This window comes from Sebastes umbrosus, chromosome 16, assembly GCF_015220745.1.
Source record: "Sebastes umbrosus isolate fSebUmb1 chromosome 16, fSebUmb1.pri, whole genome shotgun sequence".
Taxonomy (NCBI): Eukaryota; Metazoa; Chordata; class Actinopteri; order Perciformes; family Sebastidae; genus Sebastes; species Sebastes umbrosus.
Window position 1 is genome coordinate 4,887,662 of NC_051284.1, and position 26,242 is coordinate 4,913,903.

A 26,242-nucleotide genomic window follows, 5' to 3' on the forward strand; every position below is an offset into this window, starting at 1 on the left:
GATATCTGTTGTTCTGTCTGTCCAAGCCTTACTCATATGTTCTTGACCGAGTCTTTGAGCTCGTCTTCGTCGTCTTCTTAATTGAGACATCAGCCGCCGCCGCCACCTGCAGAGTAGCACTCATTTGTTTTTATTTTCAAAGTGAACACAGAGTCGATTGTCAAGCGTGGACAACAAAGAATACACCTGCTGCGGAAGCTTAACTCCTTTAAAGTCTGTAACTCTATCTTAAGGATTTATCGAAAGTCTTTTAACATTTTCCTTTATTTGCTGGTTTAATGGGTTGTCTGTGAAAGACAGAAACAGTCTCAATAGTATCGTTAAGATCTGCTCCAAGATAATCGGAGTCCAGCAGAGAGACTTGAGCTCCCCCTGGGAGAAACACGTCGCCAAGAAAGCAAAAGGAATTAATAGCCAATCTGATCACATCCTGTCCAGGTAATTTACTTTAATGCTCTCAGGCTGACGCTACAAAGCAGTAAGTAAATACAGACGTCTGGTTAAATATTACCGTACAAATATGTAAAGTAAGTTATCTGTCAGTATTTTCAACAGGATGGTTTGTTTTAGGCACTACTGGTCAACAATAAAACAACTAGAACCCCGAAGTAACTGTGTCCTGTGTGGCATTAAATTCCACGGGCTACACTAAACCAACCCTTTAGAAGAAAATTTTAAAAAAACAACACTTTTTTCGGTTATAATTGTGTACACGGCGATAAAAAAAATCCTGGCTATAGCATGTTTTTTTTGTTGTTTTTTAATTTACCCCATATCAAAGATGAAAATCATTTTACTCTGTGCCATCTTTTTCCTTTCCAGATATGGCTCAACTTTTTAGTATACCATATATTCTGTGAATGGATTAACTGAAATGTTCCACAGCACAAGCCTCCATACCAATGCCAGATGTGTACTCAGTAAACAGGCCGTATCAGTCTAAAAACAGACATTGGCACGGTGTGCCATCATCTTAACTGAATTTTACATTGGGCGCCGCAAGGTCGGATATTGTGAAAAAATGTCTGTGACATGAAGCCATGGGTTTGTTTAAAATATGGTCTTAATATTGAGAAACACAAACCTGATGCCACATGTGTGGAGCCTTAACTAAAAAAAGATTTAATTCTGAGCTGTTATTCAGTAAAGTTTAATCAGCATTAATTAGCTAACTACAGCAGCAAACAGCTGGACATGCTTATCAGAGCAACTGGTTTTCTCCTGTTGGCCAGTAAGCAGCACCAAAACACCTCACGCAGAGGTAGTACTAATGTAATCTTGATTGTCATGTTCATTTCACTCCTCTCTAAATGTCAGTGATTACAGAGCGGTTTTCTCAGCAAGATCTAGGAAACAATATTTAAGTTTCTGCAATAAATAGCACTTCAATATTTTAATTTCATTATCATTCATTGATTCCTGCACATATCCAAGTGGGCTAAAAACTGACTGGTCTTCCTTCACAAGGGCCAGAGGCAACATGCAGGATTTGTTGACAGAGTGAGATTATGCAATGTTAGATGAGGTTATCCTTGAACACAGAAATGTGTTGGTTCAACTCTACTGCAATTTTTGAGGTTGTAAAAACATGTACCTATGAATTAGAATGCAGGTGCAGTGGTAAATCCAACCCAACAAGAAAAGTTGGAATACAATTTTAACAATACATATTAGCAATATATGCAATTTGAATGAATTAAATATGAATATTGCAGGGCCATTTTTTGAATAGCAAATCACTGCAGTGTAATTGTGGTGTTTTGTCCATGGAGTGCCCGACAGGATCCACTGTGGAAAGACGGGAGTGTGTATATGGTAGATCGTGCTTGGGAGAGGAGGGATCAATAAATGTGACACAGTGTGCTGGACTCTATTACCAACCCTCGGCTGGGCAAATATGTAACAATGAGAAAGTCTGTGCAGTTGGCATAACCTTATGTAATGTTACGAAAGAGCTGGGTTGGATTGAAAGAGTTCATTCACGTAAGGTCAGCTGTTTGTCTGGCTGCATATCGACCTGTTGGTGGTTTGGCTGTCAGAGATTTTTCAGCATTGTTAAAATACAAAAATGGATAGGAGCTGTCACTTGCCTGGGATACCTCCAACATACCCAGATACGTTTATATTCGTCAAAGTGAAACAATGTAACTTTGAAATGTACAAAAAAAAAAAAAAAAAGTTTGATTTCCTTTGGACTTTATACCGATGCTAGTGAGCCACACATTATCAATGAATCAGTGAACTCTTGCTGTCTGTCTGCGTTTGGGTCCTCCTCCCTTTGTTGTCGGAAGTCACCGGATGCATGTGACAGACGTTGGGTGTCCTTTATTTAGCGGGGAAGATAGTAAGGTTGTGGAGGACGGGTTGTGGATGGACGTGTAGCATGTTTAACTTGCATCAGAAGGGGGAACATTATTGTGATTGGCCCCAGTGCAAAGTTTTTTCTTTGGCCCTTACCCCCAAACACGAGCGCACACTTGACAATTGCTATGCCTCCATGGAGAGGCTCACCATGCAACTCCCATCCTGCACACCAGCCTTAGATCAGCACCACGGACAGCAGCTGGAGCGCCAAATATATCAACGCTAATTTAACAGCCTGCCCTGGACTCAGTGGACAAATGTTAGATACAGATACATGATACACAGATAGACTACAGCAGGTGCGCATTTCCCAACATATGTGCTATAGATTGAAATCCCTGATCCCACTCCATAATAACAAAGATAAACCAGTACTCGCCCATTAGAAGTTCATCCAACAGGTCTTGTGCTCCACAAAGTCAAAAACAACACTTCTTAAGAACCATGTCCTTTTTCATTGGAATGTCTCGGCCGTGAGCGACGCAGCATGACATGGCACGTTGTTTTGAGCTAAACTTTTGTCAGACGCCCAGCTGTTTCTATTTATTATTCCTGTCGCTCACCTTGAAATCACCTCAATGGACCAGGAGCGGCTGATTGGTGAAGTTGAAATGAGGAGTTTTCTCCATACCTCCTCATTTCACTACAAACACCTAAACAAGGTGGCAGCTGGCTGGAGGGAAATCCCCAGAGAGCTGGACGTTTCCTACTGCTGTTGGCAATATTGTATGTCATTTCCAGTAAATATTACAATATTAAACGTGTGTTTTCTGTTTAATTAAAAAGATTCAGTGTGGACACGGTGTAGGACGGTGATTTTTGGGGACCCTGACAGCTTCTGGGCCCCGGTGCGCCGCACTGGTTGCAGCGTCGATATTTACACCACTGACTTTCATGCAGGAGACCAGAGCTTGTGTCCTATCACAGATCTGCATTTTATCGACTGTTACTCCAATCTTTACCTAACCTTAACCATAATGTAGCTGCCGTGTGAAGATATTGTTGAAAGTGAGAGAAAAACCATAGTCATTCAACGTAATGCAGGGTTTTGCAGAATTGTCAAATATGAACGTTTTTGACAGGTGATAGGATAAGATACCCCGATTGCATATTTTTAAAATCAATATATTTATAGACTACTTTTATGCCCACAAAGAAAAAAAAAAAAAGATAAAAATGATTCAGTAGGCTGTTTCTCCACCAAAATTGTTTTCAGAACAGAGTTGGTGAGTCTAATTAAAGGTTATCCCTGCCTGTTTGCAGATACTCCATCTCGTACTCATGTTATTGAACATGACATTGATGTGGGAAAATCCCAGCCAGTCAGACAACGATATTATCTTATGTCTCCAGACAAGCATTTAGAAGGAGAGGTCAGATATATTTTGGAAAATAACATTGCTGAACCGTGTGCATCTAATTGGTCCTCCCCATGCTTGCTTGTAAAGAAGCCGGATGATACATTTCGACCATGTACTGACCTCTAGTGACCTTTAGTGGTGTACACAGACACTCACTCCAAAACCCAAATCAACGGCTGATGCACTGGTGTCTTTTCTTGCAGCCATTTCATTTAGACATACGTCATGTAAAGGGAGCTGATAGTACAGCGGCTGATGCCATGTCCTGAGCTACTACTGTTTAAGTTAACATGTTTTTCCTCCCTGCAATTTCTCTATCTGTCCATTCTGGTTTTCTTCTCTCTTAAAATGCTTCCTAGGTACCAAGGTTGCTGAAGGGGTGACCTTGATGGTTAAGAAATGAGACAGCTTGCAGGTTGTATGGACACTCACAAGTTAACTTTAGTATGCCAGTGTCTATTAGATTAAGGTACTTAATTATATTGATTGTTTTGTAGTATTGGGGTTACTTGGTAGTTGTGACTGACTTGTGGGCATCCTAGTGAGGATCCCCATCTTAAGGGAGGGGTGTGACGACCTCTCTCTCTTACTCTACTGACTGAGTGCTTTGCTGCAGCCTTTGCAGATCTAGGGAGTAGCTGGTTGGTGTAGCTGGGAAGGTCGTCTGTTGTACCTGCCCATCTGGGCTTGGCTGCCGAGAAGCCATAAAAGGATTGCTTCTGACAGTCTCACTCTCTCTCAGCTGGGCCTGCTGCATCTACCTCACCATTCTTTCTTTGTTTGGTTTGTCACACCAGCCAACACCCATTACACCATATTTTCACTCATGCACACACTACTAACATGACTGATCTCTCTCCTACTTACACACTCCACCAGTTAGTTGATATGTATGTTAATTTGAGTTAAATAAATTACTTGATATTGATATATCTGTGTGGCCTCCCTTTTTGTTGCCAGCCTTGAGCCAGGTGGTTACCCTGGTAGAGGGGAAGGGACTTTGAAATAGAATGTAGAAATAAAAACAAAATAATAATGACTAAAAATAAAAATGTTTACAGAAATAGAGTCCTGATTGTACAGATACCTATAAATGACAATAAAAAACAAATCCCTGCTGAGTAACTGAGAAACCATGAAGTGTAGAATGAATGTGACACTCTCCCCTCCCTCAACTTTGTCAAGGTGCCCCTGACCTTGAGCAAGGTGTTGAATCCAAACCCCCAACTGTTGAAGCTGCTCAGAGGCTGACAGCCTCCGCCAAGGTGCCCGAGTGCGATTGCCCCTCCACCCCCTCTCCGTTCAGCTTGCGTCATCATCCACGTGTATTTGTGTTTATGTTGAGATCAGCTGTACATAGCGGAGCAGCGTAAAAAACTTCATTGAAACTGGACAGAAACAAAATAAAACTCACCGAAACCATCGTCGTTACTCTTTCCAACAATCACCAAGTGTGCTTTGGTCTAACCCAACTGTAATTTCACCCAGCTCTCTCTCTGTCTCTCTCTCTCTCTGAAGGAAAGAGGCGGGGTCATGCGTCACCAACTAGTCATCACTGCGCATGTGTTATACCCAGAGGTCTTAATGTTCTGGCTGATTTGAATCCTTAAAAAGATTCCTTAATCCTCATTATGATCCGGATCGCCACCAAAATCGAATGGATTGCTCATTGTGCCACACCCCACCCCTCCAAAATATTTCATTCAAATCCATCACGGATTTTTGGAGTAATCCTGCTAACGGACAAACCAACGCCAAACATAACCTCCTTCCTATGGCCTTGGCGGAGGTAACAATAATACAAATCTCAGTCATATATCACTTAACACGTAAACCATAATAAAATAGGTATTTACAGAGTAAGTTATGCGTATTTGCAAATCGCCCTTTGTTTTTTGTGGATGTGACTTTACGCAACACAAATACATGTTTGTGGATAGTTAAATATTTGGAAATCATGGCCTCACATTTGTGGATTGTCTTCTGTGGATTACAACTAATAAAGTCCAATAAAAACTTCCATATAAATCCATATTGTTCAGCAACCAGCACCAGTGAGAGTAGCGTGTGTCAGAGCAGCCTGTAGCCCTGATATACTGCAGATGGACTAGAGAGCAGACTCAGCTCCTCGGCAGCAGCAGCAGCCTCACTCACTCTGCCTCATCTTCCTCCTCCTCCTCCTCACACCATGGACGCATCTCTCACATCACCATCCTCCCGTCGCAACAATTAATGCTCATCGGCTGATTTAAAGACGCGAGCTGACGAGAGAAAACTCCGATTTCCTCTGGAGGATTTTAGTTGTTTTTTCATCTCCGTGGCCACCGTTGTGTCCAGCTGTGGAGGACAAGATGAGGCGGCTTTTTGTCAGAGCTGTGCAGCACGGAGCGATGAACCCCTGGCTGCTTCTGTCTCTCCTCGGAATCTGGTAAGTGATGTGAGCGGGGATCATGTTCTTCATCATGATGAAGAGAGGGAGGTTTATCAGGAGGGGACTGGTTGCAGATGTTGCAGATGTTGCCGCCTTTGCCCTCCACAGCTGCGTGTCCGGATGGTGTAGGTTATCCTACCTGTGTTCACAGTGGAGCTAGCTGCACATTGTGTGGAGCTGATGGGGCCTTAGATGATGATTAAAATAAACCAACCTTGAGCCATAGCTATGTCTGCATTCTCCTCATCAGTGACATTTATAGATTGTATTTGGGTGGCTTTATTCCACCTCCATCTGAGGGTCTGTCATATAGAGCTGTAGGGTGTCATGTGGTCTATTGATGGACGGATGATGGATGAGTTTGTTCCTTAGTTGGAAGACATCACTTACATCAGCCCCAGAGGACACCTCTGCCAGCTGCTTCACAGAGGTGTAACTTGTTTCCTGGTGAGGACAGGAAAATGTGAAAATGTTACAGTAGAAGCTGCTGATCATAGCACATTCTCAGACACTCTTCTCTGAGGTAATGTAATCCACCCAACAAAGTAAGATTTGGAGGCTGAATGGAGTGCTATAAACCTCAAATTAAAACAACAACAAATTAGATTGTTAATATTGCCTATTTCAAAATAGAATTGCAAAACAAGTTTTACATTTTTCTATTATTATTATTATTCCAATTACCATATGGGTTGACTTTTGTGTCTTTATTATGCAATCAAACTGAATAAGTTTTAGAAAAAAAATTCCACACTACATTAAAAAAATAGATTTGAGAGCAAGACTAACGACACTGCAATCAAAAAAGGTTTATTGCAAGTAGGGTTGTTAATAATTAACCGTTTAACCAACATTAAGCATTTTAACCAATTAAAGCTGCAGTAGGCAATATATTTTTGTCATCATTGGGCAAAAATTCCATAATAACCTTTCAGCATATTGTAATTCAAGTGTTCTGAGAGATAACTAGACTTCTGCACCTCCTCATGGCTCTGTTTTCAGCCTTTAGAAAATCTAGCCCGTGACGGGAGACTTTGTCCAATCACAGGTCATTTCATTGAGAGAGTGTTCCTATTGGCTGTGCTGCAGTCATGTGACCGGAACTTGGCGTTCCTTCACCAGATTTCACAATGGCGGTGGCGTCACAAACCTTCTCATTTTACAGCTAAACCGTGCACTACAAGATGATTCTGAGAACATTTGAGGCGAGAAATAGGCATTAACGTAACATAATATTGATTCATATTTGATCAGCGCTGCCTAGTTTGACCGTTTGGTCGGAGTTCACGAGTGATTGACAGCCGGCTCTCACAGACAGCAGATGGACAGCAGACCAGACCAGATTCAGATCAGCTCTCACTGCTTGTTTTCCTCCGCTCTGTGAAATCTTGCAGATGCCGTTAGGAGCACCGGAGGACACAGAGGAACTTGATTTTTTTCAGGTTACCTGTTTCATGTACTACTGTCACGATATAGCGACCGTTTTTTTCATATTTGCTCCAATCTCACCTACTTCAGTTTTGAAAGGGTTAAAAGAAATGTTAATAACCAATTAAAAAGCTGAGAAAAACTTGTCACTTTGAGGGGAAAAGCTGGTCCATTTACAGAGAGTCGGAGCCGGAATTACAGATACAGGAAGTTGTAGCCTTGTAGCATTTATTCACTGACAAATAAACTGTACACACACTGTCTGCTACAGCTACGTTCACAGCTATAAAGCTCCCAGACATTGAATTGGAGACAGTGAACGCAGCATACGCTCCCGTACGGGTGAACTGGGGACTCGGTTGTCTGTTGAGCTCCTACACTGCAGCTGGCGCACCGCTGCATGCGAGGCACAAATCTTGACGGTTAATGGTTAATAATCAGTCAACGAGGGCCGGTTATCGGTTAAGAAAAAATTTCAAAAATAGCATCCCTAGTTGCAAGTAAATAATACATTTATGAGGAAAATGTATCAATGTGAATCCAAAATTGTTCCTGCTGTTGAGCTGAATCTCATGGGTGGGACCTACGCTGAAAGATGTATCTCGATCATACTGATAGCTTGGCAACATCCACTGTTATAGAAATAAGAGAGGGAGTTTTGAAATCTGCATTGATTTTCACTGTTTGAGGTTTGATTGGTGCTAACTGACATACATGTCTTCTTTTATAATGGTTTTCTGACTGGAGAATTGGCGCCACCTACTGCTTATCTCAATGAACCAACTCCTAATAATCAGATCGCTGTAGTGGATGGAAACAAGTATATTGTTGGAAATAAAAGAAAAGAAATATAACTTGTTTTCCAGAATTGTTCTCCAGTAGGGGAGATCGGGGCACAACATAACACATTTAGGTCTTGGCTAAATAATAATAAAAAAAAAGTTGTTAGATTAAATAGATAGATAGATAGATAGATAGATAGATAGATAGATAGATAGATAGATAGATAGCTTTATTGATCCCGATGGAAATTCAAGATTCCAGCATCACAGTTCTATAGTGCAAACATATTAGTAAAAAGGCACAAGTAAGTAGTACAAAGTACGTATAAAAAACATATCAGATATAAAAAATGCCAGGAGATGAAGAAAACTGTTAAAAATGAATATAGTGCAGAATAAGAACTGAGATACGGGACTATTAAAAATATGATTATGGTGCAAAAAGTGATTTAGTGCTGGATAAGAAGATTTAAAGACCAGGGGATTAAGAAATGTCAAATATTGATTATAATGCAGGATAAGAACTGAGGTAGAGAGTTTAAAAAAAAAAATAGACTACTTTGCAGAATAAGCTGTACATTGTTTGAATACAGTAAAACAAGTCAATAAAGTTGCAGAGTAGAGCTGTTTGTGGTGTGCAGAATTAAAAAGTCTATGAAAGTGCACTGTGTGCATTAACCGTCCTGCCGACCGTCCTCCTTTGTCCCCCTCCTCCTCCCTAGAGAGGTGTTGTACAGTTTGATTGCTCGGGGGACAAAGGATTTCCACTTGGGGAGCAGCAGCCTGCCGCTGAACGAGCGCCTCTGTTTGGTGATGACGGCGTGCAGAGGATGGCTGGTGTTGTCCATTATGGCCAGCAGTCTGTTGAGTGGTCTTTCCTCTAACTTAATTAATTAATTAATTGATTAAACTAACATTGTAAAAGTGGTACAAGTTCTTAGAACATTATGATAGAAGTCTATCATGGTCATCCCTATGCTCTATTATGTCTCATAAGTTGATGCAATTTTTGGGTTAATAACATTTGTTACACAGATTTGGTGCTAAATTGAACCATTTTTTACCACTCGAGAATTGATAAGTGATCAGTAGTCTAGAGGAACACCATAGAAAAAGCCATGTTGGGATTTGGTATGAAAACTTTTGACATTTTAAAATTGGATGGCAAGCACTTCTGCTTTGGAAACTGCTCAGAAACCCCCTTATTGTCAATATACATAAAGCCAAACACCCTCTGAATGCTCGAGGTCTCTAGTTTGTGGCTGTAACGTTTCATGAGGCTGTGATTGTCCTAGAGGTCACCACAGGTCATTTTATACAGTGAGGTCAAGTTTAAAAAAAAAAATGGTCTCAATACAATGAAATGGCTACTATGGGAACTAAGATCATCACACATGAATACAGTTGGGCTCATTGGATCCACACGAGTGTTAACTTTACAGTGATACTGGATTCATGCCAAGACTGTTTAGGGACCCCAGTATGCAGAAATATTCAAACAAACCATTTTTAGAATAGGTGGAAAAAACACATTTATTCATTTTTTGCCCAAAACTGCATGTGATTATCATAAAGTGTGTGAGGGTCACTTGCCACTCAGCAGGCTGGTAGGGGTTAATTATCTCTGAGGAGAGGCAGCTGTGGAGCTTAATTGTCCCTGATGAGGATCAGGTGGTTGAAGCCTATATCTACACCTGGTTTCAGTGCTCAGGTGCTGACTCATTGTCTGTTTGTCAGAGGGTGCTGTCCTGTTTTTGCTGTATCTGTGTAGGGGTGTGTGAATCCGCAGAAGTACCATGTGAACCTGTAGGATTCACTCATCATTTATGTTCTTCTCAGAGCTGGAGTCTCTTAGAGTGGGTTAGGTCTGTGTGGCCTGCCTTCGCTGGTTCCTTTGTTACCTCCGCCAAGGCTGTAGGCCTAGGAAGGAGGTTATGTTTTCACCGACGTTGGTTTGTTTGTTTGTCTGTCTGTTAGCACGATTACTCCAAAAGTCCGCCATATGGATTTGAATTTTAGAGGGGTGGGGGTGTGGCACAATGAACAATCCATTAGATTTTGGGGGCGATCCTGATCATGATCCGGATTCAGGAATATTTTTAAGAATTGCGATCAACCTGAGCATTAAAACCACAGGGTATAACACATGCGCAGTGTAACTGATGACGCTTTGATGACGCGTGACCCCGCCTCCTTCCTCCTTCTGAGTGCAGAGAGATATGTGTGTGCAGGAGCTACTGGCAGTCCACGGTGAGAAAGAACAAAGCGGTAGATGACGGGATGAGTGACAACGTAGTGTAACGTTATACAGACATAACAAGGCTGCTGAATGAAAGAGGCATCCGCCGATACGTTACATAGAATCACACCGTGTTAATAATAAGCCGACCACCTCACGGTACAGCCAGCTGTGAGCTGTTTTTAAAGTCACGTGTTGGTGGAGGTCTGCGTTCTCAGAGTGTAATTCTAGTTTCCTTTATGTTCTAGTCAGCTGCTCGGCAGTGGTGTTTTAGTCTTTTCAAGATATATTGAGTGTAGGGAGCCTTCCTTTTAGGACCGTTTTCATTAATTGCTTGCGATTTGGCGTTATCCTTCGGGATTAACTTTTAGATTCTCCTGGTCCGCAATTGCATCCCGCTCCCCGTTTCCCTGACAAAGTGGGCATGTCTGTGTGGCCCGGGCCCAACAGCCAATGGCAAGGCCGCAACTTAGAATACCAGTTAGATTTAACAATGAATGTTTTTGCTTAGAGCCGACAACGCCACCTAGGAAATACTTAGAGGACTTAGAGGACTCTGACAAATTCAGGTTCTTTTAAAATCAGGTAAGCAGAGTTAAAAACCAGGCAGAAGTCTAAAATCAAATTAAAACCAGATTTATTACAATTAAAATAACATGGGTCTAAAAGGAATGATTAATCTAAAAGCTAAAAGGAATAAAATGCTACTAGCAGCAAGGTTAAAATCCTATAAAAAGTCCAGTCCAATCCTGTGATGTAGTCCAATCCAGTGATGTGGTCCAATCCTGCTCTTTAATCCAGTCCAGTCCACTCCAGTCCAGTCCAGCGATCCTCCCGTGTCCGCGTTTTAGCTCCTCCCGTACTCCTACCACACTGCTGCCCGTCTCGGCCGTCTCTCCAGCACCGTCCGAAACTGTGAAATAACAAAGACCAGGACCAGTAGTGTGTTCTCCACTACTTGGCTATCACAACTCCAGCTAAAAGCTATCCTGGCCTATTTCAGTGTGTCCGCCACGTAAATGTACCAAAGGGTACTTACGTTTTTTGAGTGAATCTGCGTTGGCGGACACGGTCTGCTGCATGTAGTCTCACAGGAACTCTCAGGTCACTGGGCTGGTAGGTAGTAGTCAGGAGAGCCGTTCTGCTGCACTGCTGTCCCTGGACTGTCTCTGACTGAAGATCCCCCCCTTCTGTGAGCCACTCTCTCCTTTTTGTCCTCTCCACCTGTGCTGCATCCTGCTAATTGCAGGCGCTCCGCCACACCTGTCGCTCCTCTCCTAATCAGTCTCTTTGATTGGGGGTGTGGCTGTCCACGGGTCCAGTTCATGACATCTTAAAAACACACTTCATTCTACATATTAAAAGTAACCCAAACAACCAACATGCAGGATAAAACATACAAAATAGAATAAAAACAACCATTGACTCTGTCACATCTGTAAAGTGGAAAAGACACATGGGTACCCATAGAACCCATTTGCATTCAGTTATCTTGAAGTCAGAGGTCAAGGGACCCCTTTGAAAATGCCAGTTTTTCCTTGCTAAAATGTAGCCTAACTTTGCTAGAACATGGTTGACATGGTTGTTACCAATATCCCTTAGGTTTTCTAGTTTCATATATCTGTACCTTCACTCTAGCCACTGAAATACAGTGAAGTCGGTCGGAATTGCCCATGGTCTCGTGGGTCTCATAGAACTAGGGTTACAATATCGTAACCTTCGTTGTAACTCACACAGGCTCCGCCCTCTACTGGACTCTATGGTTACACTGGGTGGAGCCCGATAGATGTACGCCCTGTCGTGACACCATCTCGACTAAGGATGCAAATTTTTCCTCTAACTGATAAACGACCCTCGTTAACCGATTATGAACCGTTAACTGACAAGATTAGTGCGTCTCACGCGTCTCAGTAGCTTACTGTTACTATTGTCACCGATTACTGTTACTTACGGAGGGTTACTGTTGCAGCCATGACGCTGCGTGTGTTGTCCCAGTAAGTCTCCACCGTATCATTTAGTTAAGCTGCACGGTTGTCAGCTGTGTGTCTGCCTGGCATAACGTAATGCTATCAAGTGTCTGACAGACCGTTTGTGTGTTTGTGCTACTTGTTGTCACACACATAGGGTCTGTCAGCGCGGCGTAACGTCAGCAAGTGGCGGCGGTGATCGTCGGAGTGTCGGGAGGCGCTTTCAAACAGCAGCTGTTTGCAACTGGCAGCTCTTCTTTTAATATTAGACGATATAAATATTACACATACCTACCATATTTACAGCCCCCCACCCCCCAAGAAAATATATCCAGCGTCCCTGGTTACAGAGCTTTAATTTCTTCCTGCATGCAGGAATCAGTTGGACCATGACGTGGTCCGAGTGTCCTCCAGGGCAGCATGAGGGACAGCGTGATAGGCACCGCTGATTGCATTGTAACATTGATCCAAAACGTTCTCCTCTCTGATCGGGCTTTTAATTAACTGTCTATTTTGGGAGTTCATGGCTGGGATTACTTCATCGATTATATGAAAATACTGTCCGTGTTTGCATCTTACAATGTTTCCCTTTTTTCCGCTCCACAGTGCAGCATTCGGACCCAGTACACAGGAAGACGAGGACTACGAAGACGTGCCCATAAATAAGACGTGGGTCTTATCACCGAAGGTCTACGAGAGCGATGTAACTATGATCCTAAACAAACTTCTGCAGGGCTATGACAACAAACTGCGGCCCGACATCGGAGGCAAGTCCAGTTTATCCTCTGTTTTTATCTTTAGGTTGATAAGACAGACAGAATCTTTTTGGACATCAGCCAACAACAAACATGCAAAAGTTGATACTGTCTATGTCAGTGAAGTGTGTCTTGGGTTATGTTTCAGTGAGGCCGACAGTGATTGAAGCAGCTGTGTATATCAACAGCATTGGACCAGTGGACCCCATCAACATGGTGAGACTGCTTCCTCTGATTTCCCTTTGCATATTCTCTGCTGATATAATGATAATGGATGGATAATTCCCCCTTACTAATGCTAAATAACCAACACGTACAAGTAGGAATGGGCGATATTGCTTATAAATAATATCTCAATATTTTTAGGCTGTATTGCAATATACAATATATATTTCCATATTTTCTCAAACATAACTGTTTAACCCCTTTGATGTATATGATCATACCAACATTATCATTCTAGCAAACTAATTTAAACGTTACATTTAAAATGTACTCTAATCGAGTTTGACTAATTATTCACACAATTGAAATTGAATTTTTCAACAATATTTTGTTTTATTTCTGTGTGTATTATTGACAGACTGATCGACTCATTGGATTCATGTGAAATTGCTCATTCACCAGAAGATCACTTTTATTTTGAAGTCACTTCTTGGTCACTTTTATTTTGAATCCAGTTCTTACATGCTCTTACTGTAATGCCTAGTATATAAACGCACCACAAAACAACTTGGAGGGGGGGCTAGTTTGTCCATCTTTGTTGAAGTGGAGGATGGCGTCTTCCATCACTATTCTATTAGGATTCATCCTCTGGTTAGCATGGATGTCTGTACAAAAATGAATGGCAATCCATCTTATAGTTCAACGCAAAAGTTAATTTTTTCAATGTTCCTTGTCAATGGTATTTTAACACAAGACCAAATCTTAACTCAATGTTAAGTACTTTTTTTAAGAACTTTCAGCCTCCATCTATTGAGGCCCCATTGAAAGTGCCATACAAAGCTAGTTAGTAGGCATTGATTTTAGATTTAATGTGTTCAATTATGTGCCAAATTTCATGGCCAAACAATAGTTGTGTGACATTTCACTCTCAAATAAAGCTAACCTGCTGGTGGTGCTATAGGGCAGGGGTCTGCAACCTGCAGCTCCGGAGCCACATGTGGCTCTTTAGCCTCTCTCCAGTGGCTCCCTGTAGATTTTTAAAAATGGAAATGAATAACTGTTTTTTGTTTACATTTTCATTTTTATTTATCATTGTTGTAGGTCTATGGTACGATGGAGTATTAGGGCCAAATTGAGGGGGAAAAAAAATAGATCTGAGATTTCGAGAATAAAGTCCTAATATAATGATAATAAAGTCATAGGTTTAAGAGAAAATAAGTCGTAATATTATGATAATAGAGTCAAAAGTTTAAGAAAAAAAAAGTCGTAATATTATGATAATAAAGCCATAAGTTTAAGAGAAAAAAAAGTCGTAGTATTATGAGAATAAAGTCATAATTAAAGTACTAATTTTACGTGTTTTCTTTTTTTCTCGTAAAGTTAAGACTTTATTCTTGTAATATTACAATTTTTTTCTCGTCAAAATTATGACTTTATTCTCGTAATATTACGACTTTTTTTTCGTAAAGTTATGACTTTATTCTCGTAATATTACGATTTTTTTCTTGTTAAGTTATGACTTTATTCTCGTAATATTACGATTTTTTTTTTTTTTTCTCGTAACGTTATGACTTTATTCTTGTGATGTTACTACTTTTTTCTCGTAACATTATGTCTTTATTCTGGAAATCTCAGATTTTTTTTCCCCCTCAATGTGGCCCTAATAGTTCGTAGTACATTTGCATTTTGTCCCTCACTGCATTAGACTTATATACTATATAGTTAGACTATAAACTGTGTTACCTTCATCACAATGCTCAAATGTTTTGTGACTCAAGACAAATTTCTTTTTTGCCTAAAAAGGCTCTTTTGATAGTAAAGGTTGCTGACCCCTGTGCTAGGGTAAAGGTCAGGAGATAGCCAGAGTCATTATTTACATACATATAAGATATTTTACTGACCACATACTGTATGCATTTTACCTGATGATGGTGCTACATGAAAAGTCAGGGGATCACTAATTACAATTCATGCTGAAGGAAAAATCAATGTCTACACCAAATTCCATAACAATCCATCCAATCCAATAATAAACTCCCTATTCGCTCTGGGAATTCTTAAAGTAACTGTTTGGATATCTTCTTCTATATTGGTTTATTGGCTGTACTTGCATGTTCTTCCTAACTCTGTTACAGGAATACACCATTGACATCTTCTTTGCCCAGACATGGTATGACAGCCGACTGAAGTTCAACAGCTCGATGAAGCTGCTCATGCTCAACAGTAACATGGTAGGCAAAATCTGGATTCCCGACACATTCTTCAGGAATTCCCGCAAATCAGACGCCCACTGGATCACCACTCCCAACCGCCTCCTGAGGCTGTGGAGCAATGGTAGAGTCATGTACACGCTGAGGTAGGACGCTCATGCAGCCAGTGTGCTAATCTTTTTGGTAGCCATTTTTTAATGTTGAACTATCAACTCTTCAATAATATTTGTTTGTTTGTGCAGCTTTAGTGTGTGCATCTGTATTTTTTTATCATGTTGGTTCTTGGTCTTAATGTCTTTAGGTTTCAGGCTTTTTTTTCTGCATTTATTGATGTAATTACAGAGAAAACATGAAATACCTTTACTATGTTCAGTCACACTTGGGAGGGAAAACAACAACACTGAGACTTTTCTCTTATCACTTTTTCTCTGTCACAATTCTGTTTTTGTCAGGTTGACTATTAATGCGGAGTGTTACCTTAAGCTGCATAACTTTCCAATGGATGAACATTCGTGTCCACTGGAGTTTTCAAGCTGTAGGTGGTCCAACATTTTCCCCTCCCATTTTTGAACCCGCCATCTCGACTTCAAACTTCCGTAACTTGCAGAGGAGCTTCTGTGTGGGCTTCTAGCATTGTGGTTAAGCCCTTGTTCCTTCTCCTTGCCAAAAGGACCATCTGCTTGAGGCTGCCCTCTCTAAGCCTGTACCAATCTATCATCTACTCCACCAGCGGAGAGAGGAGGTCACCCAGTTCCATTTTTCTCTGACAGACCTAATGAATTAAGCACCTTCTCCCAGTCTGATTCATGCTGTCTGTCATCCTTCATTTGTCTCTTGCATTGTGCTTTAGCCTCTCATATCGTGCCATGATCTTAATAAACGCAAACACCATTCCATGGAGTTGAGAACAAATGTCAGGACCAGTGCAGTCCCACTAAATGTCATCAAATGAGCTCAAACCAGTCGTAACTTCATCAACAAAATACTACTGAACGATTAAACAGACCTCGCCTAAAAAAACAACAATTTGTTAAAATGACCCCAAAAAAATACATTTTGCTTCTATGCAAGCATCATCTGGCAGTTGTGCAAATGATGCTCTCTCAGTAGCAGTGACAGAAGTAGCTTGACATTGTTATATCAACACAGAATCTTTAAAAGATGGAGGGTTGTGACTATAACACCAGACACCTTGGACTATGTCCTGTTTTCTACAGTCGTGTCTAAAAGGTAACCCCAAAGCTGTGAAAATGTGCAAAAACTCTCACAAGACTCACTGCCCGATGACTTATCCTAACCTTAATCATTCAAGGTCAGTGCCTACCCTTAACCATTCAAGGTCAATGCCTACCCTTAACCATTCAAGGTCAATGCCTAACCTTTAACCATTCAAGGTCAATGCCTTACCTTTAACCATTCAAGGTCAATGCCTAACCTTTAACCATTCAAGGTCAATGCCTAACCTCAGCCATTCAAGGTCAATGCCTAACCTTTAACCATTCAAGGTCAATGCCTAACCTTTAACCATTCAAGGTCAATGCCTTACCTTAACCTTAACCATAGAGGTGGCATATCAGAAAACTTTCATGAGAATCGTACAGGTCATTATGCAACATATTGTGTAGTTTAGGTAGTTTGAGGACTTGTTGGCCTGAAAATGCTTGTTTCAATGAGAACTCGGAGTATGAGCCTTCTTTTTGTAAAATAATCAAATTTTCATGCACTACAAGCTCAAGTTAAATAGAATACTGTGAATCATCACTACAGATGTGTTAATGACTAAGGAAATGTCTTTCCTCTCTCAATGTTGGTGTATTTATGTCAGAGAGAGCAAGAGTAATTACTTCCACGCTGCCTGGGAGTAAGCACGAACTGCACAAACTGCCTGCTACTGACTATTGCAGGTATGCCTATTAAAACATATGTACCTACCTACCGAACTGTAGTGAACAGACTGTTATATGCATTTGAAGACATCTTGCTCATTTGAAGAGATTTCATGAGACTGGACAGGTCAGTTCCATCTTGAATGCTCCACTTTGCCTTGCCATGGTGCAATTTTCCATTGTGATATACAGTACACTGAATGACAGATTTAAACGCATCAGTACGGCTTCTAATTAATATATTATGTGTCTGGGATGTTCTGTAGATGGTTATCCCAAAAATGAGATCATGTATCGGTGGCAGAGACGGGCAGTGGAGGTGGCAGACCAGCGGTACTGGAGGCTTTACCAATTTGCCTTTGTAGGGATGAGGAACTCCACTTTTGTGGCTCACACCCAGTCAGGTACGACATTATGGCCAAGTCCTCTTACATGTTGCCAGTCTCCAGTTTTACATGGACCACTGATATATTACAATAATATAGACTTTGGATTAGTTTTAGTGTAGAGTACGATTCAACATTATCACATAGATCAGGCTGTTCTCATACACCGTTCGTAGCTATACCTATGAAAAGTAAACGCACTGTAATTTGTATATATCCCAAAAAGCAATCCACATAACTGTGAACAAGGAAGTATAAAGAGCGGCAAACGCCACGTAGAGAGGACGTTCGGGTGTATAGGTGGGTCAAAAATCGTCGGATTTTTTACCCAGGAGACTGGTGTTTGTGTCCCGAGTGAAACCAGGAGTCATCGTTGATTTGTTTGTCATGCAACTTCCATACTTAAATTACGTCACTTCCGGTGTTATTTTGACCCAAACCAGGATCTTTTCCTGAACCTAACTAAGTAGTTTTTGTCACAACTTCCGTACTTAAGTTACGGCACTTCCGGTGTTGCATAACCACGTCCGGTGTGGCGTAACTTAACTATGATCTTTCCTAAACCTAACTAAGTAGTTTTCTTGCCTAAACCTAACCAAATCAACCTTTTCCTAAACCTAACTATGTGGTTTTCTTGCCTAAACATACTGAATATGTTTCCTGTAAAGTTGAAAAATGCAAGAAAAATGAGGAATAACTTTTTGTAAGATATCACACGAACGGTTGTATGAGAATATGTTGCATAGATTATCCTATATGTCTTGTCTGTCTGTATATATATTTTATCAATCCGTACTTAAGTATACATTCATATTGAAATAACGTGTAATTAAAACCTCCCAATTTATACATGCAAACATATACATACTACTCCAATCATATAAATTTGGGAACCTTACATAAATACCAATCTGTGCCCGCCTTACCTAAACATCTCACTTCAACCCCTGGGCATATTAAGGTTTTATCTCTATATCTGTCTTATTGTTAAACTTTCAGGGGAATATGTAATCATGACGATCTTTTTCGACCTGAGTCGGAGAATGGGCTACTTCACCATCCAGACGTACATTCCCTGCAGTATGATCGTGGTCTTGTCCTGGGTCTCCTTCTGGATCAACAAGGATGCCGTCCCAGCCCGCACATCTCTAGGTTTGATACGTTCTTTCATAGTTCACAGTTTCACAGTTAAACCGAGTCACCGTGCAAATATGCCTTGTTCTGTAAATCACTGTACGTTGATCTTTGAAATATTAGTAAATATAATGTAATGCATTCCATTTGTCTCTGTGACAATCCATTCAGGTATCACCACAGTGCTCACAATGACGACTCTAAGCACCATCTCCAGGAAGTCCCTGCCCAAGGTTTCTTATGTCACCGCCATGGACCTGTTCGTCTCTGTCTGCTTCATCTTCACCTTCGCTGCCCTCATGGAGTACGGCACTCTGCACTACTTCACCAGCAACAGACAGACTAAGAAGGCTAAAGGCAACAATAACACACAGGTAACATAACACTCATTTTCTTTCTTATTCTTTCTTTTGAACCCACTGAATGTAACAGTAACATTCAATTTCAATTCAATTGAATTTATTTTTATATAGGGTCACATCATAACAGAAGTTATCTCGAGATACTTTCATATAGAGCAGGTCTATACTATACTCTATAATTTACAGAGACTCAGCAAGAAAAAAAATTCCCTTTAACGTGTACAACAACAATAATAGAAATAGGACTAATAGAAATAATAAGTAGTGGTGGACATAATAGATTGATAATAGTTATAACAGTAATAATAGAAACAAAAAAAAAAGAAATATGACTACTACTACTAATAATACAGCAGTGGATGTAACAGAGTGATAACGATAATAGTAGCAGTAATAATAATAGAAATATGGCTGATAATACTGATAGTAGCAGTGGGTGTCAAGCAGGGTGAGATGAGAAAGCACAAAGACTCTGGGGAAGAAAGCAAGTAAGTAACATTCCTGAATGGGACATGAATGCATCCAGATGGAGAGGGAGAGGAGGGAGGAGCTCAGTTTATCATAGGAAGTCCCCCGGCAGTCTAGGTCTATAGCAGCAGAACTAGGGGCTGGTCCAAGGCAGCCCTGCGCCAGCCCTAACTATAAGCGATATCAAAGAGTAAAGTCTTAAGCCTATACCCTTAAATATGGAGAGGGTGTCTGCCTCCCGGACTGAAACTGGGAGCTGGTTCCACAGAAGAGGAGCTTGATAGCTGAAGGGCTCTTGCTCCCATACTACTTTTGTAGACTCTAGGAACCACAAGTAGCCCTGCATTCTAGGAGCGCAGTGCTCTAGTGGGGTAATAGGGTACTATGAGCTCTTAAAGATATGATGGTGGTATGATGGTATGAAGACAAATGCAGAGACAAGTCCTTTGTCTGATGCAATTAGAAGGTTGTTTGTAATTTCCACTAGTGCCTTCTCTGTGCTAAATCCTGACTGAAAATCCTCAAATAAATTATTGTTATGTAGAAATTCACAACTGATTTGCGATTGCTTTCTCAAGGATCTTAGAGAGAAAAATGGAAGGTTGGATATAAAGTAGGTCTGTAGTTGGGATAAAACCGGTCATCCATTAATCCACATTAATTGTGAACCAGGAAGTATAAAGAGCGACAAACGCCGCATAGGGAGGAGGTCGGGGTTGATGGGGGGGTCAGAATATGCCGGACATTCATCCAGGACACCGATGTTCGTACCCCGTGTGAGACCGTGTGACGTCAATATTGATTTATTTGTCACATACCACATAACTTCTGTACGTTATTTAAGTTATTTTAAGCCAAACCACGATCTTTTCCTAAACCTCACTAAGTAGTTTTATTTTGAAAAGACTGGAGCGGAACACGTGCTGGACACATGTTGCTGGACATTCATAGGAAACTGAACAAAAAATTAGGAAAATAACTTTTCGTAAGAAATCATATGAACCGTTGTATGAGGATACGTTGACCATTATCACGAAAGGAGGCAGAGGAATAGCTAAACATGTGACACACTGAGCAAGAGAGAGCAGGAGAGGGAGAGAGAAGCCATCCCTAGACCTAAGGGTCTTGTTTGCGAGTGATGGGACTATGGAACGTGAGATTGGCCGGAGAATTGGAGCAGGGGGGGGCGGAATTGCATTCGCTTTACCGCACCGTTGTGACGAAAAGAGAGCTGAGCTGGAAGGCAAAGCTCTCGATCCACCGGTCAATCTTCGTTCCTACTCTCACCTATGGTCATGAGGACTGGGTCATGCCCCAAAGAACTAGATCGCGGGTACAAGTGGCCGAAATGGGTTTCCTCAGGAGGGTGGCTGGTGTCTCCTTTTAGAGATAGGGTGAGAAGCTCAGTCATCCGTGAGGGACTCGGAGTAGAGCCGCTACTCTTTTGCGTTAAAAAGAGCCAGCTGAGGTGGTTCGGGCTTCTAGTAAGGATACCCCCCCCTGGGCATCTCCCTATAAGGAGGTGTTCCAGGCACGACCAGCTAGGAGGAGACCACGGGGAAGACCCAGGACTAGGTGGAGAGATTATATCTCCACACTGGCCTGGGAACGTCTCGGGATTCCCCGGTCAGAGCTGGTTAATGTGGCCCGGGAAAGGGAAGTTTGGGGTCCCCTGCTAGAGCTGTTGCTCCCGCAACCCAACCCCGGATAAACTGAATAAGACTGAATAAGTTTGTAAACAGCTGTGGGATTAGCGAGAAAGTCACTAGAAGATAAGCAGAACTAGTGATACTACTGATAACTTTTCATCCTCAAGGTCTTAAGATGGTCCTGACCAAATTTCAAGTTGATCTGATTAAATCTGTAGGAGGAGTTTGTTACAGTACACGGCCTATAAAACGCTAATAATGGGCGAAAACCGCACAATAAATTCAAGATGGCTGGCTTCCTGTTGAGTTTTGGGCATACCTCCAAGAGGCCTTTTTGTGCGTCTCCACATGTTACATCTGTCTGCCAAATTTCATACATGTAGGTGAAACCAGAGCGCGGGGCTCAATTTTTTCAACTTTCTAGGGGGTGCTAGCGAGCCATTTTGCAACAGCCAAGCCCGAGACCCTTAAAATATCAAATTTGTCACTGCGTCTGATAAGTGTGCCAAGTTTAACAACTTTTTGAGCATGTCAAGGCACTCAAAAAGGCGATTCATTTGGGAGGAGAAAAATAATAAGAAGAATCCTTAAAGTTTCAATAGGGCCTTCGCTGGCCCGACATTGTCGGTGCTCGGGCCCTAATACCAGGGTTGTGCTATAGCAGCTAAAGCCAGTAACACGGAAAAGTTGGCAACCGTAAACGAGATAATATGCTTACCGCGGCACGTCACACCGTCACACCACAACATACTGAAAAATACACGTGTGTTTGCCTCCACAACAGAAATCATCCAGCATGGTGAATCTCCGACCCGGCACGTCCCTGCTGCAGATGAACAGCATCGTGCCCTACCACGAGGAGCCTGACTATGCTTACGAGTGTTTGGATGGAAAAGACTGCTCCAGCTTCTTCTGCTGCTTCGACGACTGCCGCTCAGGTGCCTGGCGCGAAAACAGGATGCATGTGCGGGTTTCCAAGATTGATTCTTACGCACGAATATTCTTCCCCACTGCTTTTGGCCTTTTCAATGTGGTTTATTGGATAGGTTATCTGTATCTATAAAAACCAGTACCTCAAAAAAAAGTACGACTGGAGTTTAACATCTGCAAGCATTTTGCAGTAGCAGTAGCAGTAGCAGTAGTACAATAGCTGCTCTGGTAGCATCAGAAATAATAGCTACTTAGCAAACAGGAAACTAAATTCAAATCTAAAGACAAATTATGAATTGACATTTCCTTGTTTATCCCCGCACTAGGTAGGATGCATGGCTAATGGCTGACGTCAGTCACATTGTTCCTCAATCTGCCGAACACCATGTTCCAGAGCAAGACAGGTCAACAGCTACTGGTTAATATGCCATTATGTACAGTATGGATTAGGGGTGTCATGATTTTGATTCTAAATCTGAAATCACTTACAAAGACGACATAGCATATTTTACCGGTAGCCTGCCGCTGCACTTTGAGACACTAGTCGGAGATGACGGAGAAACAACAGAACTGGAAAATCCTCCGGTTTACCCGAAGTCACCGGTGTGGCAACATTTTGCCTTCCCCCGTTAGTTATGTGAACAATGAACAAGTCGTTGGCAGAAAAACTAGAATTTTCTGGGCTGCAGAAATTCCGGTAAAGCAGCAACCAAAGAAACAGTGAACTGTTTGGCGATTTCAGGAATAGAATCAAACTGTGACGTTAAAATCGAAAGTCAAATTGAATCGTGGATTTGGAGAATCGTGACACCCCTAGTATGGTTATTCATTACCCCCTATGGATAATCTCTATTGATTATGGTGACCCCTTGACCTTTTCATCTAGCACCAAGATAAATATTCCTCTTGATATGACAAGGCATCTAAAAAGCTAAAAGGCTGAATTTCCATGAATTCTTTTCTGCCTTTTCTAACCCTGGTTAAACTGGCAAATGTTGTTTACTGCATCACGAACTTGCAAATCATGGAATTTAGACCTCATCAGATTTGATAACGATTTGAAAGGATTATGATACAATAAAGCTGATTTGATACTGGATTCAGATTTGTAAAAAATAATGCTGTCAAACCCTAAACTTACCCATAGCAGCTCTGACCCCAGAAATGTTTGCACAAGTAAAACTCCAGTCTCTACACAGAGGAGATATTGCCATCAAACCTGAAAAAAAAAATAGCCCAAATGTTTGTTGACTGGTTGCCACCATGCTATTGATATTGTTGAGAAGCAGAAAAGATGTGGTGCATTGCACTTTGTTGCTATGATGTGGAATTGAGGGTTATTGGTCTGTCTCTTAAAGGTATGGTCCCTGATTTTCTTAGAGTGGCCGGTAACTTTTATGATGGATGAGTTTCAAAAGTTACCTCTTTTTTTTTTCAGAAATTTGTGGTTTCGGGGGCATTATTGGTCACTATGCCATAAGCAGGGAGCCTATCTTTGAATATATGAACAACTCCATTGTTCATAGGGTTCTATTTTTCTAGGCAACACCTCACAGAATAACGATTAGTGAGGTCAAACTGGGCCAGCCTCTGCTCAGAAGTTGCTGCATGGAATTAATTGTAACATCTGTCAACAGTGAATTGTTATGAACGATGATTTTTTTTTTTTTTTTTTTTTCAAGAAGCCAGATTTTATACTCTGATGAATCATACTTTACAAAAAGTGATGTGATTTTCATTGATGGATTGTTCAGGCAAAATATACTCATACACTCTCAACAACACTTCAGTTCTGAATTTAAAACTTCCATCTCTAAATTGTAGATTTCCTTCCTGAACAGGGATGAGAATATGCTATACAGCTCATAAATTACTTGAATTTCCTTTTATATTATTCCTGTTGCATGTAAAAGGCTCCCTGTATGGACAACAAACGGAAACACAATAAATTAATACATAACTGAAATACAGAATATCAGGAACATCTTCTTAGAATTACTCTACATTTTCAATATACTGTGTGAATGGCAGCCAATATCATAAAGGAACAATCGACTACAATAGACTTAAAGCTGAATTTTTGCTTTCATTTGTTTTTCTTTTCAGCTACACACAATACAGTACACAATTTCTTCAGAAATGGCAGAGGTTCGTAAAGTCGACATGTAGTTTGACATCTAGTTTGAATTATCTAGTTTCCTAGAGATGGAAATCATCAGCTTGAATCATTTTGTTCAGTTCAAAGATTCATAGTCACCTTTCAAATAATAATATATAATATATATATATATATATATACTAATAATAGGTCAACTAACACCTTTCTGCAACAGAGTTAATAGCATCATGATTGTTTCTATGGTTTACGATGGCTTTCAGTAAGCTAACCAGGAAGTAATATACTGTATAACACAGCAGAGCATACAAACATTACAAAAAAATAAATAAATACAGCCCACAATTCCCTGATGGCTTTGTCAAGGAGTTGAGGGTGAATAAAAAAATACATCGAAACAAGAATGAAAAAAAATTTAAAATGAAATTGACAAATCGAGAACAGAACTGGATGAAATGAACTCCAAGCTGGACTTCATTAGAGAATCAACCAAGAAGGAACAACATCACTGTGGATTGAATAGCGGATGAGAAAGGGGAGACTTGGGAGATATTAGAAAAAAAAAGTTATAGAAAAAAAAATCTGGATTTGGATGGTGGAAGAATGGAAATTGAACGTGCCCACAGAGTGGGGGAGTTTCAGGAACAAGGCAGGCCAACCCAGACCTACTGATATTTAAGGACAGACAATCCATCCTCTGAGCTACAAGAAAGCTGAAACGCTCAAACATCTACATTAATGAGGACTCCTCAGATTTAGTAAAAAAAAGAAATTGAGAGCTGCTCGAGAGAGTGGTGACTCTCTTGAGATATGAACAAATTTATGATTAAGCCCAGAAGTCAACATGTAGCTAGTTGAGTGGACACACATCTCAGTTGGTTATAGATTTTTTGCCTTTAGCTTTTTTTTTTTTTCTTTTACTTTGATTTCAGAAGGTTCATAAAACAAAATAACAAACTCAACCAAGGAAAGTGAGGATATAGTAGATTTGAACATTGCTCTGAGTGAAACTCACCTGGACTCATTTTAGGATGCAGACGTGAGCATGAATAACTAGAAGTGCACTCGGAGAGCGCAGACCTTCGCCAAGGCAGGTTTCATGTACGTCCCCGTCCCCCCCCCCCGCTTTCATCCACATGTGTTTTGGTTTATGTTGAGATCAGCTGTACAGCATAGCGGAACAGCATAGCGGAGCATCGTAAAATAACTTCAGTGGAAGTGGTCATAAACAAAATAAAACTCACCTAAAGCGTCGTCGTCACTCTTTGCAACAGTCACCAAGTGTGCCTTGGTCGAAGTAAACTGTAATATCACCTTGTTTGATGAGGAAAGCTGGCAGAAGGAAAGAGGCAGGGTGACGCGTCATGAACGCGTCATCAGTTACACTGCGCATGTCTTAAATACTGTAATATTAATGCACAGGCTGAATGGAGTTATTAAAAGATCCGGATCGCCACCAAAATCGAATAGATTGTTCATTGTGCCACACCCCACCCCTCCAAAACACTTCATTCAAATCCATCACAAACTTTTGGAGTAATCCTGCTAACAGACAAACAAACAAACCAACAAACCAACAAACCAACAAACAAACCAACAAACCACTAAA

The 26,242-nt window shown here is 41.0% G+C and overlaps 1 protein-coding gene across 2 annotated transcripts; it reads left to right on the forward strand.

The window, feature by feature from the left end:
• The first annotated feature begins 5,839 nt into the window (after positions 1-5,839).
• On the forward strand, positions 5,840-25,595 carry LOC119475026 (gamma-aminobutyric acid receptor subunit gamma-1-like). 2 transcript variants are annotated; one of them, XM_037747468.1, is made up of 9 exons: positions 5,840-6,153; positions 13,179-13,339; positions 13,476-13,543; positions 15,628-15,848; positions 16,155-16,237; positions 17,855-17,992; positions 18,974-19,126; positions 19,280-19,482; positions 22,372-25,595. In XM_037747468.1, the coding sequence occupies exons 1-9, from the start codon at positions 6,077-6,079 to the stop codon at positions 22,648-22,650; spliced, it is 1,383 nt and encodes a 460-aa protein (XP_037603396.1). In that variant the 5' UTR covers positions 5,840-6,076; the 3' UTR covers positions 22,651-25,595. The 2 variants fall into 2 exon arrangements, with proteins under 2 accessions (XP_037603396.1, XP_037603397.1); XM_037747469.1 differs by lacking the exon at positions 5,840-6,153 and adding an exon at positions 10,092-10,139.
• Positions 25,596-26,242: the final 647 nt, after the last annotated feature.